Below are 16,712 nucleotides of genomic sequence, written 5' to 3' on the forward strand. Positions count from 1 at the left end.
GGGGGCTCCCATCCCATAGCTGGCTGCTGAAGACTAAACAGTTTGGGGGAAAAGGCTTCTGTTAGTCCTGGGTCTGCAGCTTCTGGCTGCATCTGTTGGGATCTCAGTTTTCTCATCTGTAAAATGGGGCTTATAGTGTCGCCCTCTGGGCTACGTGAAGGAAACAAAAGCTGGGTGGGGTGGCTCACGTCTGTAATCCCAGCACTTTGGGAAGCCAAGGCGGGAAGATCACTTGAGCCCAGGAGTTCAAGACCAGCCTGGGAAACATAGGAAGACCACATCTCTACAAATAACTCTAAAAATTAGCCTGGTGTGGTAGCACGAGCCTGTGGTCCCAGCGACTTGGGAGGCTGAGGTTGAGGCTGCAGCGAGCTGTGATGGCGCCATTGCACTCCAGCCTGAGCAACAGAGTGAAATCCTGTCTCAAAAAAGAAAGAAATGCCGGGCGCGGTGGCTCAAGCCTGTAATCCCAGCACTTTGGGAGGCCGAGACGGGCGGATCACGAGGTCAGGAGATCGAGAGCATCCTGGCTAACAAGGTGAAACCCCGTCTCTACTAAAAAATACAAAAAACTAGCCGGGAGAGGTGGCGGGCGCCTGTAGTCCCAGCTACTCCGGAGGCTGAGGCAGCAGAATGGCGTAAACCCGGGAGGCGGAGCTTGCAGTGAGCTGAGGTCTGGCCACTGCACTCCAGCCCAGGCGACAGAGCGAGACTCCGTCTCAAAAAAAAAAAAAAAAGAAAGAAAGAAGTGGGGAGGGGGAAGAAAGAAAAGAAAAGGCCGGGAGCAGTGGCTCACGTGTGTAATCCCAGTACTTTGGGAAGCCGAGGCAGATGGATCATTTGAGGTCAGGAGTTCAAGACCAGCTTGGCCAACATGGTGAAACCCTGGCTCTACTAAAAATACAAAAATTAGCCGGGCGTGGTGGTGCATGCCTATAATCCCAGCTATGCGGGAGGCTGAGGCAGGAGAGCAGGAGAATGGCTTGAGCCTGGGAGGCAGAGGTTGCAGTGAGCCTAGATTGAGCCACTGCACTCCAGTCTGGGTGACAGAGTGAGATCCTATCTCAAAAAAAAAAGAAAAGAAAAGAAAAGAAAAAAAGAAAAGGCCAGGCTCAGTGGCTCACACCTGTAATCCCAGCACTTTGGGAGGCCAAGGCGGGCCGATCACGAGGTCAAGAGCTTGAGACCAGCCTGGCCAACACAGTGAAACTCTGTCTCTACTAAAAATACAGAAATTAGCCAGGCGTGGTGACAAGTGCCTGAAATCCCAGCTACTCAGAAGGCTGAGGCAGGAGAAGCTTGAACCTAGGAGGGGGAGGTTGCAGTGAGCCGAGATCGCACCACTGCACTCCAGCCTGGGAGACAAGAGCGAGACTCCGTCTCAACAACAACAACGACAAAAAAAAAAAAAAGGAAGAAAAGAAAAGAAAAGAAAAGAGAAAAGAAAAGAAAAGAGAAAGGAACTACAAGGCCTGGCCCGGAGCCCTAGCCTCCAGTAGTGTGCCTGCTGTCCTTGGACCCCTTGCCCACCCGGGACCGCCCCCTGCCCCACCTCCATCACGAACTGTCCCGCGTAGGTGCCCGTCATGGTGGAGCTCTGCCCGGCCGCCAGGAGACCTATGGCCCAGATGTAGAGGGCCGCGGGGCCGAACAGGCAGCCCAGAATCACGCCCTGCAGGGACGGAGTGTGGTCGGACCGGTGGCCCCGCCCTAGGCCCCGCCCTTCGGTGGGCGGGGCGGGCGCCTCTCTGCGCCTCGCGCTCCCCGCCCACCCTCGCTCACCCCCTGGTAGATGTCCACGGCCACAGTGGCGTTGTTCATGGGGAAGATCTTGGCGTAGTCGTGGAGGCTGCTGTTGGCACAGATGTTGAACTGCGGGTACCAGGGCAGTAGAAGGAAGATACGAAGAGCACGCTTAGCCTTGGGAAACTGGGCTGCCTAGCCTTGACCAGGGTTCCAAAACTGGTGGCCCAAGGCTGAATGTGGCCAGACATATTTTGTTTGACTAACAAAATAAGTCGGGTTTGTTTTGTTTTGCTTTTATGTTTTGTAGCGATGGGGGTCTTGTCATGTTGCCCAGGCTGGTCTTGAACTCCCAGGCTCAAGCGAGCCACCTGCCTCAGCCTCCCAAAGTGCTGGGATTACAGGCATGAGCCACCGCGCCCGGCGGGTTTTTTTTTTCCTTTAATGTGGATTTGTTGCCAACATTTAAAATTGAGAAGGCCTGGCATGAGAACCCAGTTTCCAGCTTCTTTTTTGTTTTGTTTTTGTTTTTGTTTTTTGAGACATAGCCTCGCTCTTGTTGCCCAGGCTGGAGTGCAATGGCACAATCTCGGGTCACCGCAACCTCCGCCTCCTGGGTTCAAGTGATTCTCCTGCCTCAGCCTCCCGAGTAGCCAGGATTACAGGCATGCGCCGCCACTCCATCTAAGTTTGTATTTTTTTTTAGTAGAGACGGGGTTTCTCCAGTTGGTCAGGCTGGTCTTGAACTCCCGACCTCAGGTGATCCGTCCACCTCGGCCTCCCAAAGTGCTGGGATTGCAGGGATGAGCCACCGCCCCCGGCCTGTTTCCAGCTTCTTTTATGTTCGTAAGAGCTGGCATCAGCACAGAGACAGCTGGCTGCCATGCCCTCCTCACACTGTCCACTTCTCACAGCTCTGCACCTGCCTGATCTTGAAGACAAGGGTTTGCAATCCTGATGTTTATCTCCCTCCTTGTACCAAGGAACAGAGTGAGACCCAGGGAGGAGTGTGACCTCCCAAGGTCACAGAGCAAGGCAGTGGCAGTGCCCAGGTCCTTGGAGGCCTGGCCACACCCACAGGGCTTAGCATTCAGGAAGCCCCCAACCCTGGCTGCAGTTGTTAGAGCCTCATGACTGAGATCCACTCAGAAGGGGAGGCAGACACAGGTCCCAGATCCCAGAGAGTCAGGGAGGAATTGCCTAGCTCCTTTTCCAGTATTAGCACAAATGTCACCTCTTCTAAGAGCCTTTCCTGACCAGCTGGGCTAATGCAGACCCTACTCCCATACCCCCAACTATGCTTCTTCACCCCCTTTATTTCTTCCCACTCTGCACTACCCTTCGGGATTCATTCCTGTCTGCTCACCTCGCTCTCCATTTAAGCTGCAGAGAACTGGGTCTTTGTAGCATTGACTGCTGTATCCCCAGAGTCTAGGATGTGCTTGGTACATAACAAATGCTCAGCCGGGCATGGTGGCTCACACCTGTAATCCCAGCACTTTGGGAGGACAAGGCAGGCAGATCACAAGGTCAGGAGATCGAGACCATCCTGGCTAACACGGCGAAACCCCGTCTCTACTAAAAGTACAAAAAATCAGCTGGGCATGGTGGTGGGCGTCTGTAGTCTCAGCTACTTGAGAGGCTGAAGCAGGAGAATGGTGTGAACCCAGGAGGCGAAGCTTGCAGTAAGCCGAGATCGCGCCACTGCACTCCAGCCTGGGCAACAGTGCAAGGCTCCGTCTCAAAAACAAACAAACAAACAAACAAGTGCTCGATTATTATTTGCTGAATGAATGATATCTGCCAACGGGGAAGATTATCAGGGCAGAGACTCAGAAGGGCTCAGCTGCATTGGCTAGGGTCCTCAGCAAGGCTTACAGGACTTAAGTACACGTGTGGCCTCAGGTGCAGGGGAAAGTGTGTCTCACCGCAGCCTGGTTGGTTTGCTGGTAGAAGGCCTGCCCAAAGACAGCCATGACAAAGAGGTTGATGATAAAGGAGACAGACAGGGCGATGGTGGCCTCTATCAGGAAGTACATGTTGGCTTCTCTGATGTCCACTCGGCGGGCTCGGTCTATCTCTCGAGACTACAAAGGTCAAAGGGAGAGGGAAGTGCCAAAGTCCCTCAGAGTCACCACAGTGTCCCCCACCCTCACACTTCTATGTTCTCCCCAAAGCCCAGTACCTTCTCAAGTCCCCTGCGTGGTCAGCCGATGGACTCCTACATCTCTGTTCTTGCCACAGAGGCCTGACTACTGCGAGCCACTTTGTGGGTGAAGCAAGGCTGGCCTTTGAGGTCCCTGGCTACCTCAGGTCCTGACACGCTCCTTCACTCACCTTTTTCCATCCTCAGACATGTCCAGCTTACTTTATTTTATTTTTTAGAGACAGGTCTTGTTCTGTCACCCAGGCTGGAGTGCTGTGGTACAATGCATGGCTCACTGCATTCTCCAACTCATGGGCCCAAGTGAACCTCCTGCCCCAGCCTCCTGAGTAGCTGGGACCACAGACACACATCACCACAACCCGCTAATTTTTAAATTTTCTGTAGAGACAGGGTCTTGCTGAGGCTAGTCTTGAACTCCTGGGCTCAAGCATTCTCCTGTCTTGGCCTCCTCAAGTGCTGAGATTACAGGTGTGAGCCACTGTTAGGCTGTTAGGGACCCAAGCCTTGTTCATTTCTGCCCATGGCCTTTGCACTTGCTGTCCCTCTGCTTGTAGTATCTTTTCCCTGATCTGCTTCCCCAACTTTCAGTCATTCTCTATCGTATTTCTCTGTTTTGTTTACTTCAGAGTCCCTTTCACAATTATTATTATTATTATTATTATTATTATTATTATTTTAGAGGGTCTCACTGTGTCACTCAGGTTGAAGTGCAGTGGTGAGATCTCAGCTCACTGCAGCCTCGACCTCTAGGACTCAAGCCTCAACCTCCTGACTAACTAGGACTACAGGTGTGCACAACACCCAACTAATTTATTTTATTTATTTTTTATTTTTTGTTGGTAGAGACAGGGTTTCACCATGTTGTCCAGGCTGATCTCAAACTCCTGGGCTCAAGTGATCCACCTGCTTCCCAAAGTGTTGGGATTACAGACGTCAGCCACCTCACCCAGCTCTACAGTTCTTTTTTCTTTATTTTTCTTCCCCCATCCTCCCTCTCCCTCCCCTCCCCCACCTCCCCTCCCTTCCCCTCCCCTCCCCTTCCCCCTCCCCTCCCCCTCCCCGCCTCCCTCCCTCCCTTTCTTTCTTTCTTTCTTTTTTTTTTTCTTTTTTTTTTTTTTTTTTTTTTGGAGGCGGCAGTCTCGCTCTGTCGCTGGACTGGAGTGCATGGGCCAGATCTCAGCTCACGCTGCAGCTCCGCCTCCCGGGTTTACGACCATTATTTCTCCTGCCTCACGCTCCGAGTAGCTGGACTACAGCCGCCCGCCACCTTCGCACCGGCTACGTTTTTTTTTATTTTTAGTAGGACGCGGGGTATTCACCGTGATTAGCCAAGGGATGCTCCTCGATCTCCTGACCTCGCTGATCCCCCGTCTCGCGCCTTCCAAGGTGCGTGGGATTTACAGGCCGTGAGCCACCGCGCCCGGCCTTTTTTTTTTTTTTTTTTTTTTGAGATGGCGATGTCTTGCTCTGTCACTCAGTCTGGAGTCATGCACGATCCCCCCTCACTGCAACTTCCGCCTACTGGCTTCAAGCAATTCTCCTGCCTCAAGCTCCCGAGTAGCTGGGATTACAGGCAGGCGCCGCCACTCCCGGCTAATTTTTTTCTATTTTTAGGGTAGAGACAGGATTTCACCATGTTGGCCAGGCTCGGTCTCAAACTCACTGACCTCGTGATCGCCCGCCTCGGCCTCCGAAGTGCCGTGGGCATTACAGGCGTGAAAACACCGCGGGCCCCGGCCTATAATTATTCTCCTTTCTTTGTTTACTTGCTTTCGTCCGTCTGCCCCCCTAGCACGGAAACTCTAGAAGGGGCAGGGGCCTTGACTGTTTCTTTCCAGCGCACAGCAGCACTTTTTTTTTTTTTTTTTTTTCTTTTTTGGACAAGTTTGCCAGGTTGGAGAGGTGCAGTGGCGGTGCAGTGGCGCGATCTCGGCTCACCGCAACCTCTGCCTCCCGGTTCAAGCGATTCTCCTGCGTCAGCCTCCCGAGTAGCTGGGACTACAGGCGCGCGCAACCAGGCCCAGCTAGTTTTTGTATTTTTAGTAGAGACGGGGTTTCGCCATGTTGGCCAGGATGGTCTCGATCTCTTGACCTCGTGATCCGCCCGCCTCGGCCCCCCAAAGTGCTGGGATTACAGGCGTGAGCCACCGCGTCCCGCCTGATCCTCAATTATTACAGGCTCCGAAAATCCTGACAGAAGGAGCCAGAGGGGAGGGGCTCCAGGCTTGGAGGCGGGGCCAGCATGGCTCCGACTGAGTGGGGTCTCCTTTGCCCTCCCCGCTGCTCACCTTGACCAGGGCCGAGTGCAGGTAGATGTTGTGGGGCATGATGATGGCGCCAACAATGCCCACCGCCTGCAGCAGCTCGGGGTGGCCGCAGCCCGGGCACGAGGGCAGGAGCAGGCCCCGAAGAAGCGCTCCCTGCTCAGGACGCGCCACCACATACTGCAGGGAGGAGCCTGGTCAGGACAAGCCCCGCCCCTCGCAACCACGCCGCGGTCACCATTTCTCAGCCTCCATCCCACCCCACCCCCACGCAGCTAGCGGCCGGAGGGAAGGGAGAGGAATAATCTTGGGGGGGTCTGCAGGGGGGTTGCAGCACTGGCTTCCTACCTCGTAGCCAAAGGTCAAGGCCATAATGGTTATAAGGAGTCCAAAAAAAGCTTCCAGCTTCCGCAACCCTACAGAGCAGAACAAACAAACCAAACAAACCAACGAAAAAAATCTGTAACATCAACAATTCGTAATGGGTAATACTACGAGCGCTTCCAGGCACAGTGCCAAGTACTTAACATTTGTTACCTCACTCAGTCTTCACAACCACTCTCTGATGTCTGTGCTATTATTTCCCCATGTTACAGGTGAAGAAAGGGATGTCCAAGTAACTTGCTAGAGGCCACCCAGGGAGAGTGAGGGAGCTCAGGTGCGCTCAGGCAGTTCGATGTCAGAGCCCTTCTCCCAGTACAGCACCCTCACCACCACCACTGCCCTATGAGATGGGGTGTGCACCCACCATAGTTATCGAGGAAGAGGAAGAAGAAGGTGTCCACGATGGTGATGAGGACGCCACCCCAGAGTGGGATTCTGAAACCAGAGTGACCCAGGTCAGCCCAGCCTGGTCCAGGGGTCTGTAACTCCTACGTAGCCTCAGGGCTGGAGACAGGAATCTGGCCTCCTGAGAGCAGGACCCTAAGTGCCCCCAGACAGCTAGGGCAAGGGGAGTGGGAGTGTGGCATAGAACAGTCGAGGCTGGGCAGAGCTAGAGGAGAGACCTGGCACCCGGCGCAGCAGGGAGTTTGGGGCTGCAATCCCAAAGTCCTGCAGGACTCACATCTGTGTTACTTTAGACAAATCACTTTACATTCTGGAAAATAGGGCAGCAGCCCTGCTTCAGAGGGGACAGCAGGATAAAATAAACTCTGGGACGGACTCGTTGAGGTGGGGGACGGGAAGTAGCAGCAGCTGTTCTCGGCCTGGCCTGAAGAGTTGGGGTACACTGGGGCAGTACCGTCCAGCTGAGAGCAGATTGAATGCAATGGCCGTGCCGATGACTTCCTGCATGTCGGAGCCCACAATGGCCAGTTCGATGGTCAGCCAGAGGAGTGTGCGGGGCACCTATGGGGAGGAGATAATCCTTCATTAGGGGTGGGCCGGTTATTTGTCTGTGGTCTCAGACTACATTTACAAGACAGTCTTGCCAATTGGCTTCCTATATTATGTAGGAAGAGCTTACAGCAGATGGAAAGGCAGAGATAAACTTTTTTTTTTTTTGAGATGGAATTTCGCTCTTGTTGCCCAGCCTGGAGTGCAATGGCACGGTCTCAGCTCACCACACCCTCTCCCTCCCAGGTTCAAGTGATTCTCTTGCCTCAGCCTCCCAAGTAGCTGGGATTACAGGCATGCATCACCATGCCCGGCTAGTTTTGTATTTTTAGTAGAGACGGGATTTCTCCATGTTGGTCAGGCTGGTCTCAAACTCCCGACCTCAGATGATCCACCCGCCTCGGCCTCCCAAAGTGCTGGGATTACAGGCGTGAGCCACCTCCCCTGGCTGAGATAAACCACTTTTTCCCCTGCTTCTTGTGGTATTTCTGGCAGTGGCACCAGGCAACCTGGGCTCTGGCAGCACTAGTGGCCATTTCATCAGCGTCAATAATGCTTCCAGGAGCTCAGCAGCAAAGGATGGCTCTGGGGCTTGTGCCAGGGGTGTAGCAGCTTTCTGATCTTTGGGTAACACCCGCTCCCCTTGCCCCCCAAGCCCTCCCAAACCTTTCGATCCCTGCATTCAATACCTTTGAAATGTCTAGTGCTATAATTTCTGTTTTCCAAACTGGACACTCACAACAGCCAAGTCCCTAGGGTCCACCCCAGCCAATGACCATTCCTGAGCTGATGCCTCCCATTTTTTGTCTTGGGCAAGTCACTTTCCCAAATTTTAATTGCCCCTTCTATGAAATGGCATGCCTCTCATGTCCCTCTAGACTGTGTGCTATCAGTTTGAGCCTCAGTCTTTTCATCTATCAAATGGAATTGGGGCCGGGTGCAGTGGCTCATGCCTGTAATCCCAGCACTTTGGGAGACTGGGGTGGGTGGATCATCTGAGGTCAGGAGTTTGAGACCAGCCTGGCCAACATGGTGAAACCCCGTCTCTACTAAAAATACAAAAATTAGCCGATCATGGTGGTGGGTGCCTGTAATCCCAGCTACTCGAGAGGCTGAGGCAGGAGAATCGCTTGAACCTGGGAGGTAGAGGTTGCAGTGAGTTGAGATCCCATCACTGCACTCCTGACTGGGCGACGGAGCAAGACTCCGACTGAAAAACAAACAAACAACAACAACAACAAAAAAAATAGACTTGGGACGCCCCATGTGAGATGATGTGTTTATCTGATCGTGGAAGCTGGAAATGGCTGCTTGGGGTTTGGGGCCAGTGGTTCTCCCTGTCCAGGCCCCCCAAGCTCACCTTAGGGTAGTAGAGATGGCAGACTTCACCCAAGTCCTTGCCTGTCACCACGCCCAGACGTGCAGCCAGTCGCTGGCAGAGCAAGCCCAACACCGTGGCCCAGAGCAGCACCCAGAGAAGCTGTGAGGAGGCAGGGAGAGGCCTTCAACCAGAGAGGCCAGCCTCAGAAAGTCCCTGAGTTCGTGGTACCCTCCAACCAAGGACACTCCTTGGGGAGGGGGTGGGAGAGATGGAGTCCCATCCTGGCAGGGTGCTGGTAGTTCACGCCTGTAATCCCAGCCCTTTAAAAGGCTAAGGTGGGAGGATTGCTTGAGTCCAGGAGTTCAAGACCAGCCTGAGCAACATAGTGAGACCCCCATCTCTAAATAAAAAAATAAATTACGCCAGGCGAGGTGGCTCACACCTGTAATCCCAGCACTTTGCGAGATGGGTGGATCACTTGAGGTCAGGAGTTCAAGACCAGTCTGGCCCACATAGTGAAACCCCGTCTCTACTAAAAATACAAAAATTAGCCAGGCATGGTGGCGGGCACTACTTGGGAGGCTGAGGCAGGAGAATCACTTGAACCCAGGAGGCAGAGGTTGCAGTGAACCAAGATTGTGCCACTGCACTCTAGCCTGGGCGACAGAGTGAGACTTCATCTCAAAAAAATAAAATTAAATAAGTAAATAGTTTTTTTTTGTTTTTTTTTTTAAAGAGAGGAGTCCAGTCCCCTACCCCCCACACAAATGCCCCACCTTCTGTCTGGCAGGGTTGCCCTGGGGACCCTTTTCGGACCCATTTGAACTTAACACCAGCTCCCAGGCCACACTGGAGAAACATGGCCAGCAGGGCCTTCAACACTTAGCCTGGTCACCTCCCTCTCGAACGTGTCCCCACTCAGGTCCCGACTTAGTTACTTTGAATCCCGCCACGGCGCCAGCCTGAAGATCTGACTCGATGTTTCCTGGGTCCAGGAAAGCAATGCTCATGAGGAAACCAGGACCAGTGAAGGCCCATAGCTTCCGCAGGCTGAAGGTGCCCTGTGGGGAGTGGGAGGAGTAGAGTGAGGGGGTCCTGGGTATAGGGATGGTGGCAGCTTACCTTGGCCATCCCCTAGAGGAGCCCCAACAGGCCCGTCAGCCCAGCCCTGCCCTCCATGGCCTATTCCTGGGTCTGCCACCCAGGGGATGGGGAGGGCATGGGTGGAGGAAGCAGCATGCTCTGATGAGTCACAGAGGATCTGCTTTCAGGATCTGCTAAGCTGAGCAGCCGGCTTGCACCTGAACTGCCTGCCCCTCTTAAGCCCTGACTTGTCAGGTCCTCAGAGACCCCACAGGGGGCTGTCTAAGAGGGTGAGGGGGCCAAGCCTCCCTGACCCAGCTCCTCCCTCCCCAACTCCTTTTCCGACCACAGGGCCTCCTCTCTGTGGTCCACTGAGGCTATGATCGCCCACCCTGTTCCAGGGCATGGCCTATCGGCTTAGAAATCTGCTAAAGATATTGGAGGCTGGGAGCAGTGGTTAGCGTCTGTAATCCCAGCACTTTGGAAGGCCGAGGTGGGTGGATTACTTGAACTCAGGAGTTTGAGACCAGCCTGGCCAACATGGTGAAAACCTGTCTTTACTAAAAATACAAAAATTAGCCTGGCATGGTGGTGCATGCCTGTAATCCCAGCTACTCAGGAGGCTGAGGCGGGAGAATCGCTTAAACTCGGGAGGCAGAGGTTGCAGTTAGCTGAGATCGTGCCACTGCACTCCAGCCTGGGCTACAGAGAAAGACTCCATCTCCAAAAAAAGAGAAGATACTGGAAATGCAGGTGACAACATCCTAGATGCTAGATGCCAGCCTGCAGCCTCCTTCACTTCTCCCTATGCCCTTTCCTAAATGCTAAAACATGTCCTCAAGGCTCCAATCCCAATTCCCCCCAGGCCTCTTTTCCTTCATAGGAAAGCTGAGATTAATTGAGAACTTTTAGACAAATAAAGCACCCCAGCTAAGCACTGGGGACAGAAGCAGGAAGGGGCAGTTGCCACTGTTCACCACTGCTGCTCAAACTTGGAAGGGACTTGTCACCCATGATCATAAGGAGACCCCATTCTCCAGCCCATGGGATCCCATAGGATCCTGTCAATCTTGCAAGCCCCCAGGAAGTTTCCAGCATCCCACCGGTTTTGTGTCTGGGATGGGGATCTTCTCACTCAGGTAGGTCTCCCTGGGAGGCACTTGCTGTGGCCCTGGGCTGGTTGGGCTGGAGATGGAGCCATAGCTGGACCTGCTCAGCCTTTGGGGACCCTTGTCACCTGTTGGGGTACATGAAGCATGGTGAGTGTCCTGCCTCTTTCTGGTGGCCCAGAGTTAAGCCCACCTGCTCCCTTGCTTCCTCCTCCCGGAAAAGTGGAGAAACTAAGGTCCCTGGCCCCCGTCTTGGGTCCATCACCTCCACCTCTCAACCGAACATTCCAGATGTGTGGGACGCGGCAGCTTCAGAATTACTGTCCTCTCATGTGAGGACAGATGCCCAGAGGCAGATCTCCTGCCACAGACAATGCAGAGAGACCCTAGGCTCGAAGACGGGCAAGCTCAGGCCACATGTCTGCCCCTTGGCCGGACCCCTCACCTTCTCCGGCAGCCCAGAAAGCTCCAGGGGCTTTGATCCACAGACTTCAGACAAAGGAAAAGTAGACCCCTTAGGGGTGTGAAGGACCCCACCCCAGTGAGATTGAGTCTGATGTTCAGAACTGTGTTCTAGACCAGGACTCTCACGGGAGACCAGAGGCTTCCACAGGGGACCAAGGGCTTTCTTGCTTCCTTAAGTCTCCACCAGCCTAGTGACCTCCTCCACTCTACCCCCCAGTCAGGCTCTGTCCCCAGGGGCCACTACTCACCTGTCATTGGAATGTCGAATTCAGGTACTCTGGGAGTGTGAGCAGTGCTCTGGGCAGCTCCTCAGCCTGCACCCCGTCTCTGGGCACTGGTGCAAGTGGGTGTGCGAGCCCACGCCCTGTTACCCATCCGCAGCTGAGCGCCCTGCCTCTTACATCAACATTCGCTTCACATCGGCCGATTCACACACACACATAACATGGGGCGTTGTGAAACATTTTCCAAAGGCAGAAGTGGCCAGCCCTGGCGGAAGGGTCTGGTTACCCATGGAGTGGACCTTTGTTCCCCTCCCAGCCTGCCCTGTGCCCCACAATACATCTGTTTCCCTTCCAGGCACCCTGTGTTCTGTGCCTCCCAAGTTAGCTCTGATTTCAGATGCTTCTTGCCCCTTGTGTGTTCATGGCAATACCCCACGACCACACCCCCCTCTGCCACACACACACACATGCACACACATACACACACACATACACACACACATATACACAGAGTCAGGTCTTTCTTCTCCTCTTCTATCTGGAGTTCCAAGGCTCATTGGCCTAATGCGAGTCTTCATGTCCTCAAAGGCCTCAGTTTCTCTTTGAGGGCCTCAGAGGAAAGGCACCGCAGAAGGGACATGAATTAAAGATTCAGGCCCAGGATGTCCCCAGAAGATGGGGCACTGGGATCTGGTCCTGGTTCAACCACTGATTTACTTGAGATTGTCACCAGATCATATCACCTCTCAGAGTTGTTTATTCTATTCTGCGCCCTTCCCTTTTTTTTTTTTTTTTTTTTTTGATTTTTTTAGAGACAAGGTCTCGCTCTGTCACCCAGGCTAGAGTGAAGTGTGAAGTGCAGTGGTGCCATCACAGTTCACTGCAGCCTCAAACTCTTTTTTTTTTTTTTGAGACAGAGTCTCACTCTGTTGCCCAGGCTGGAGTGCAGCGGCACAGTCTCGGCTCACTAAAAGCTCTACCTGCCGGGTTCACGCCATTCTCCTGCCTCAGCCTCCGGAGTAGCTGGGACTACAGGCAACCACCACCACGCCCGGCCAATTTTTTGTATTATTAGTAGAGACAGGGTTTCACCATGTTAGCCAGGATGGTCTCAGTCTCCTGACCTCGTGATCCACCGGCCTCGGCCTCCCAAAGTACTGGAATTACAGGCGTGAGCTACCATGCTGGCCTTTTTTTTTTTTTTTCGAGAGAGAGTCTCACTCTGTCGCCCAGACTGGAGTGCAGTGGCATAATCTCAGCTCACTGCAACCTCTGCCCTCCATATTTAAGCAATTCTCCTGCCTCAGCCTCCTGAATAGCTGGGACTACAGGCATGCGCCACCATACCCGGCTGCTTTTTGTATGTGTGTATCAATTTTTTATTTATCTCGAGAGGGAGTCTTGCTCTGTCACCCAGGCTGGAGTGCAATGGCGCAACCTTGGCTCACCGCAACCTCTGCCTCTTGGCTTCAAGCAATTCTCCTGCCTCAGCCTCCTGAGGAGCTGGGATTACAGGCACCCGCCAACCACACCCAGCCAATTTTTGTATTTTTTAGTAGAGACGGGGTTTCACCACTTTGGCCAGGCTGGTCTCAAACTCCTGACCTCATGATCCGCCCACCTCAGCCTTCCAAAGTGCTGGGATTACAGGCGTGAGCTACGGCCCAGCCTTTCTTTTCTTTTCTTTTCTTTTTTTTTTTTGAGACAGAGTCTCACTCTGTCATCCAGTCTGGAGTGCAGTGGCAGGATGATGGCTCACGGTAGCCTTGAACTCCCAGGCTCAGCCTCCTGAGTAGCTGGAACCACAGGTGCATGCCACCAACCCTGGCTAATTTTTGTATTTTTTGTAGAGGCAGGTTTTTGCCATATTGCCTACTCTGGTCTCAAACTCCTGGGCTCAAGTGATCTGCCTGCCTCGGCCTCCCAAAGTGCTGGGATTACAGGCTTGAGCCACCGTGCCTGACCCAGTCAAAAACTTAGATGAAGTTTGGAAGGCTAGGGTGGGAGAGGAAGTCAATTTTCTGGCTCCTCATTGATGGAAGAGGCTGGAGGAACTAGAGAGGTGTGGGAGGAGGGATGAATGATGGGTCCAGAGAGGAGACAGCAGCATTGTGGTTTGTCATTCACTGTGCAATCCTATTGCTCATGGTACTGTCACCGTCCCTTGCCTCAGAGGTTTGCACGTATTTCCTAATCACTGCTTCAGGCTCGTGTGGGGATGACTGGAGTTGAGGCTGGGATGTCTTCCTTTTTGCATATTTTGTGGGATCTTTCCTATAGTTAGGAACTCAGTAAGTGTAATTGATTAGCCATTGATTAATACGCTGCACAACCTCTAACTTAAGAGGCAAAACAGTGTAATAGTTAAGAGCAGAGGTCCTAGGCTACGTATCAGAGAGCAGGAAGCTACGTGAAGAGTTACAGAAATCTGCAAGGGCATCTCCTTGGGTCTGGAGCTGTTGCTGAATACTAAACCTTGCATGGGTGGGGTGATAGTTCATGAAGTCTAATTCACTCAAAATTCCATATATAGCTAAATATAAAGCTATAGAATGTTTAGGAAAAGACCTAGGGAAAATATTTAGGATCTAGGGCTAGAAGAAGACTTAATAGACTTGATATGAAAACCATGATCCATAAAGGGAAAATTTGATAAATTGGACCTCATCAAAATTAAAAACTAAGTAAAGGCCAGGGGCAGTGGCTCATGCGTATAATCCCAGCACTTTGGGAGGCTGATGTGGGCAGATTACCTGAGGTCGGGAGTTCAAGACCAGCCTGACCAAAATGAAGAAACCCCATCTCTACTAACAATACAAAGAGAGGGGAGGTTGCGGTGAACCGAGCTGGTGACATAGAACTCTAGCCCAGGCAGCAAGAGTAAAACTCGGTCTCAAAAAAAAAAAAAAATTAAAAGCTTTTGCTTGGTGAAAGACTCTGCTATGAAGATGAAAAGACAAGATATAAACTTGGATGACATATTTGCAAGTTACATATCTGACAAAGGTCTAGTATCTAGAAATATAATAATCTTTTAAAACTCAACAGTTAGGCTGGGTGTGCTGGCTCATGCCTGTAATCCCAGCACTTTGGGAGGCCGAGGCGTGTGTATCACCTGAGGTCAGGAGTTCAAGACTAGCCTGGCCAACATGGTGAAACCCCATCTCTACTAAAAATACAAAAATTAGCCAGGTGGATTGGCGCATGCCTGTAATCTCAGCTACTTGGGAGGCTGAGGCTGAAGGATCGCTTGAACCCAGGAGGCAGAGGTTGCAGTGATCCAAGATCGAGCCACTGCACTCCAGTCTGGGCAACAGAGTGAGACTCCATCTCAAAACAAACAAACAAACAAACAACAACAAAAAAAAAACTCAGTAGTTAAAAAAAATAGGCTGGGTGCCGTGGCTCACGCCTGTAATGCTAGCATGTTGGGAGGCCGGGGAGGGTGGATCACGAGGTCAGGAGTTCAAGACCAGCCTGGCCAAGATGGTGAAACCCTGCCTCTACTAAAGATACAAAAAATTCGCTGGGCATGGTGGCGTGCACCTGTAATCCCAGCTACTCGGGAGGCTGAGGCAAGAGAATCATTTGAACCTGGGCGGAAGAGGTTGCAGTGAGCCGAGATCACGCCACTGCCCTCCAGCCTGGGCAACAGAGTGGGACTCCATCTCAAAAAAAATATGTAATAATACAACAGCTAAGTGTGCTGGCTCATGCCTGTAATCCCAGCACTTTGGGAGGACAAAGCAGGTGTATCACGAGGTCAGGAAATCGAGACCATCCTGGCTAACACGGCGAAACCCCATCTCTACTAAAAATACAAAAAATCAGCTGGGCGTGGCGGCACGGCCTGTAATCCCAGCTACAAAGGAGGCTGAGGCAAGAGAATTGCTAGAACCCGGGAGGTGGAGGTTGCAGTGAGCCAAGATCGCCTCACCGCACTCCAGCCTGGGTGACAGAGCGAGACTCCATCTCAAAAACAAAAAACCAAAAACAAACAAAAAACCCCCCCACAACAATGAGTAATGAGAAATAGGCAAAAATAATGAACAGATATTTCACCAAAGATGATGTACAAATGGCATATAAACACACGGAAATATTTTCAACATCATTAGCCGTTAGAAAAAATTTCAAATTAAAATCATAACAAGATTCTGCTATTCAACTATCAGAATGGCTAAAATAAAAAATAGTGATGACACCAAATGTTAGCAAGGATATGGAGAAACTAGATCACTCATATGTTGCTTGTGAGATTGTAAAATGGTGGTCAGTCTGAAAAAAGTTTGTAAATTTATTTTAAAAGTTTTTTGTTGTTGTTGTTGTTGTTTGTTTTTTTGTTTTTTTGCTTTTTGTTTTGAGACAGAGTCTTGCTCTATGGCCCAGGCTGGAGTGCAATGGCATAATCTCGGCTCACTGCAACCTCTGCCTCCTGGGTTCCAGCGATTCTCCTGCCTTAGCCTCCCGAGTAGCTGGGACTACAGGTGTGCAACACCATGCTTGGCTAGTTTTGTACTTTTAGTAGAGATGAGGTTTCACCATATTGGCTGGGCTGGTCTCAAACTCCTGACCTCAGGTGATCCACCCACCTCAGCCTCCCAAAGTGCTGGGATTACAGGTGTGAGCCACCATGCCCGGCCTAAAATTTTTTATTTAATTTTTCATTATTATTTTATTGTATTTTTTAGAGACAGGGTCTTGTTCTATTGTCCGGGTTGGAGTACAGTGGCACAGTCATAGTTCACTGCAACCTCCAACTCCCGGGCTCAAGTGATCTTCCAACTTCAGCCTCCCAAGTAGCCGGGACTACAGGAATCTGCCACCATACTGAGCTTACCTATTTATTGTAGAGACAGGATCTTGCTATGTTACCCAGGCTGGTCTTGAACTCCTGGGCTCAAGTGATCCTCCTACCTCATCCTTTCAAAGTGCCAGGATTACAGTAATGAGCCACCACATGCAGCCCCTGTAAATTTCTTAAAACTAAACATGCGG

General features: G+C 51.9%; 1 protein-coding gene across 1 annotated transcript in view; it reads right to left on the reverse strand.

The window, feature by feature from the left end:
- The window catches only part of SLC11A1 (solute carrier family 11 member 1), a 16,431-nt gene extending 4,484 nt beyond the window's left edge, over positions 1–11,947 (reverse strand). Inside the window, exons 1-11 of the mRNA XM_017856730.1 lie at positions 11,739–11,947; positions 11,020–11,153; positions 9,772–9,894; positions 8,873–8,992; positions 7,418–7,524; positions 6,923–6,993; positions 6,523–6,590; positions 6,199–6,354; positions 3,672–3,830; positions 1,783–1,872; positions 1,406–1,672 (exon numbers count right to left, since the gene is read on the reverse strand). Coding sequence (XP_017712219.1) covers positions 1,406–1,672; positions 1,783–1,872; positions 3,672–3,830; positions 6,199–6,354; positions 6,523–6,590; positions 6,923–6,993; positions 7,418–7,524; positions 8,873–8,992; positions 9,772–9,894; positions 11,020–11,153; positions 11,739–11,745 — 1,302 coding nt within the window. The 5' untranslated portion in view covers positions 11,746–11,947. The remainder of the gene's footprint in view (positions 1–1,405; positions 1,673–1,782; positions 1,873–3,671; positions 3,831–6,198; positions 6,355–6,522; positions 6,591–6,922; positions 6,994–7,417; positions 7,525–8,872; positions 8,993–9,771; positions 9,895–11,019; positions 11,154–11,738) is intronic.
- Positions 11,948–16,712: the final 4,765 nt, after the last annotated feature.

The sequence above is a fragment of the Rhinopithecus bieti genome, unplaced genomic scaffold (assembly GCF_001698545.2).
Source record: "Rhinopithecus bieti isolate Rb0 unplaced genomic scaffold, ASM169854v2 scaffold_42532, whole genome shotgun sequence".
NCBI lineage: Eukaryota > Metazoa > Chordata > Mammalia > Primates > Cercopithecidae > Rhinopithecus > Rhinopithecus bieti.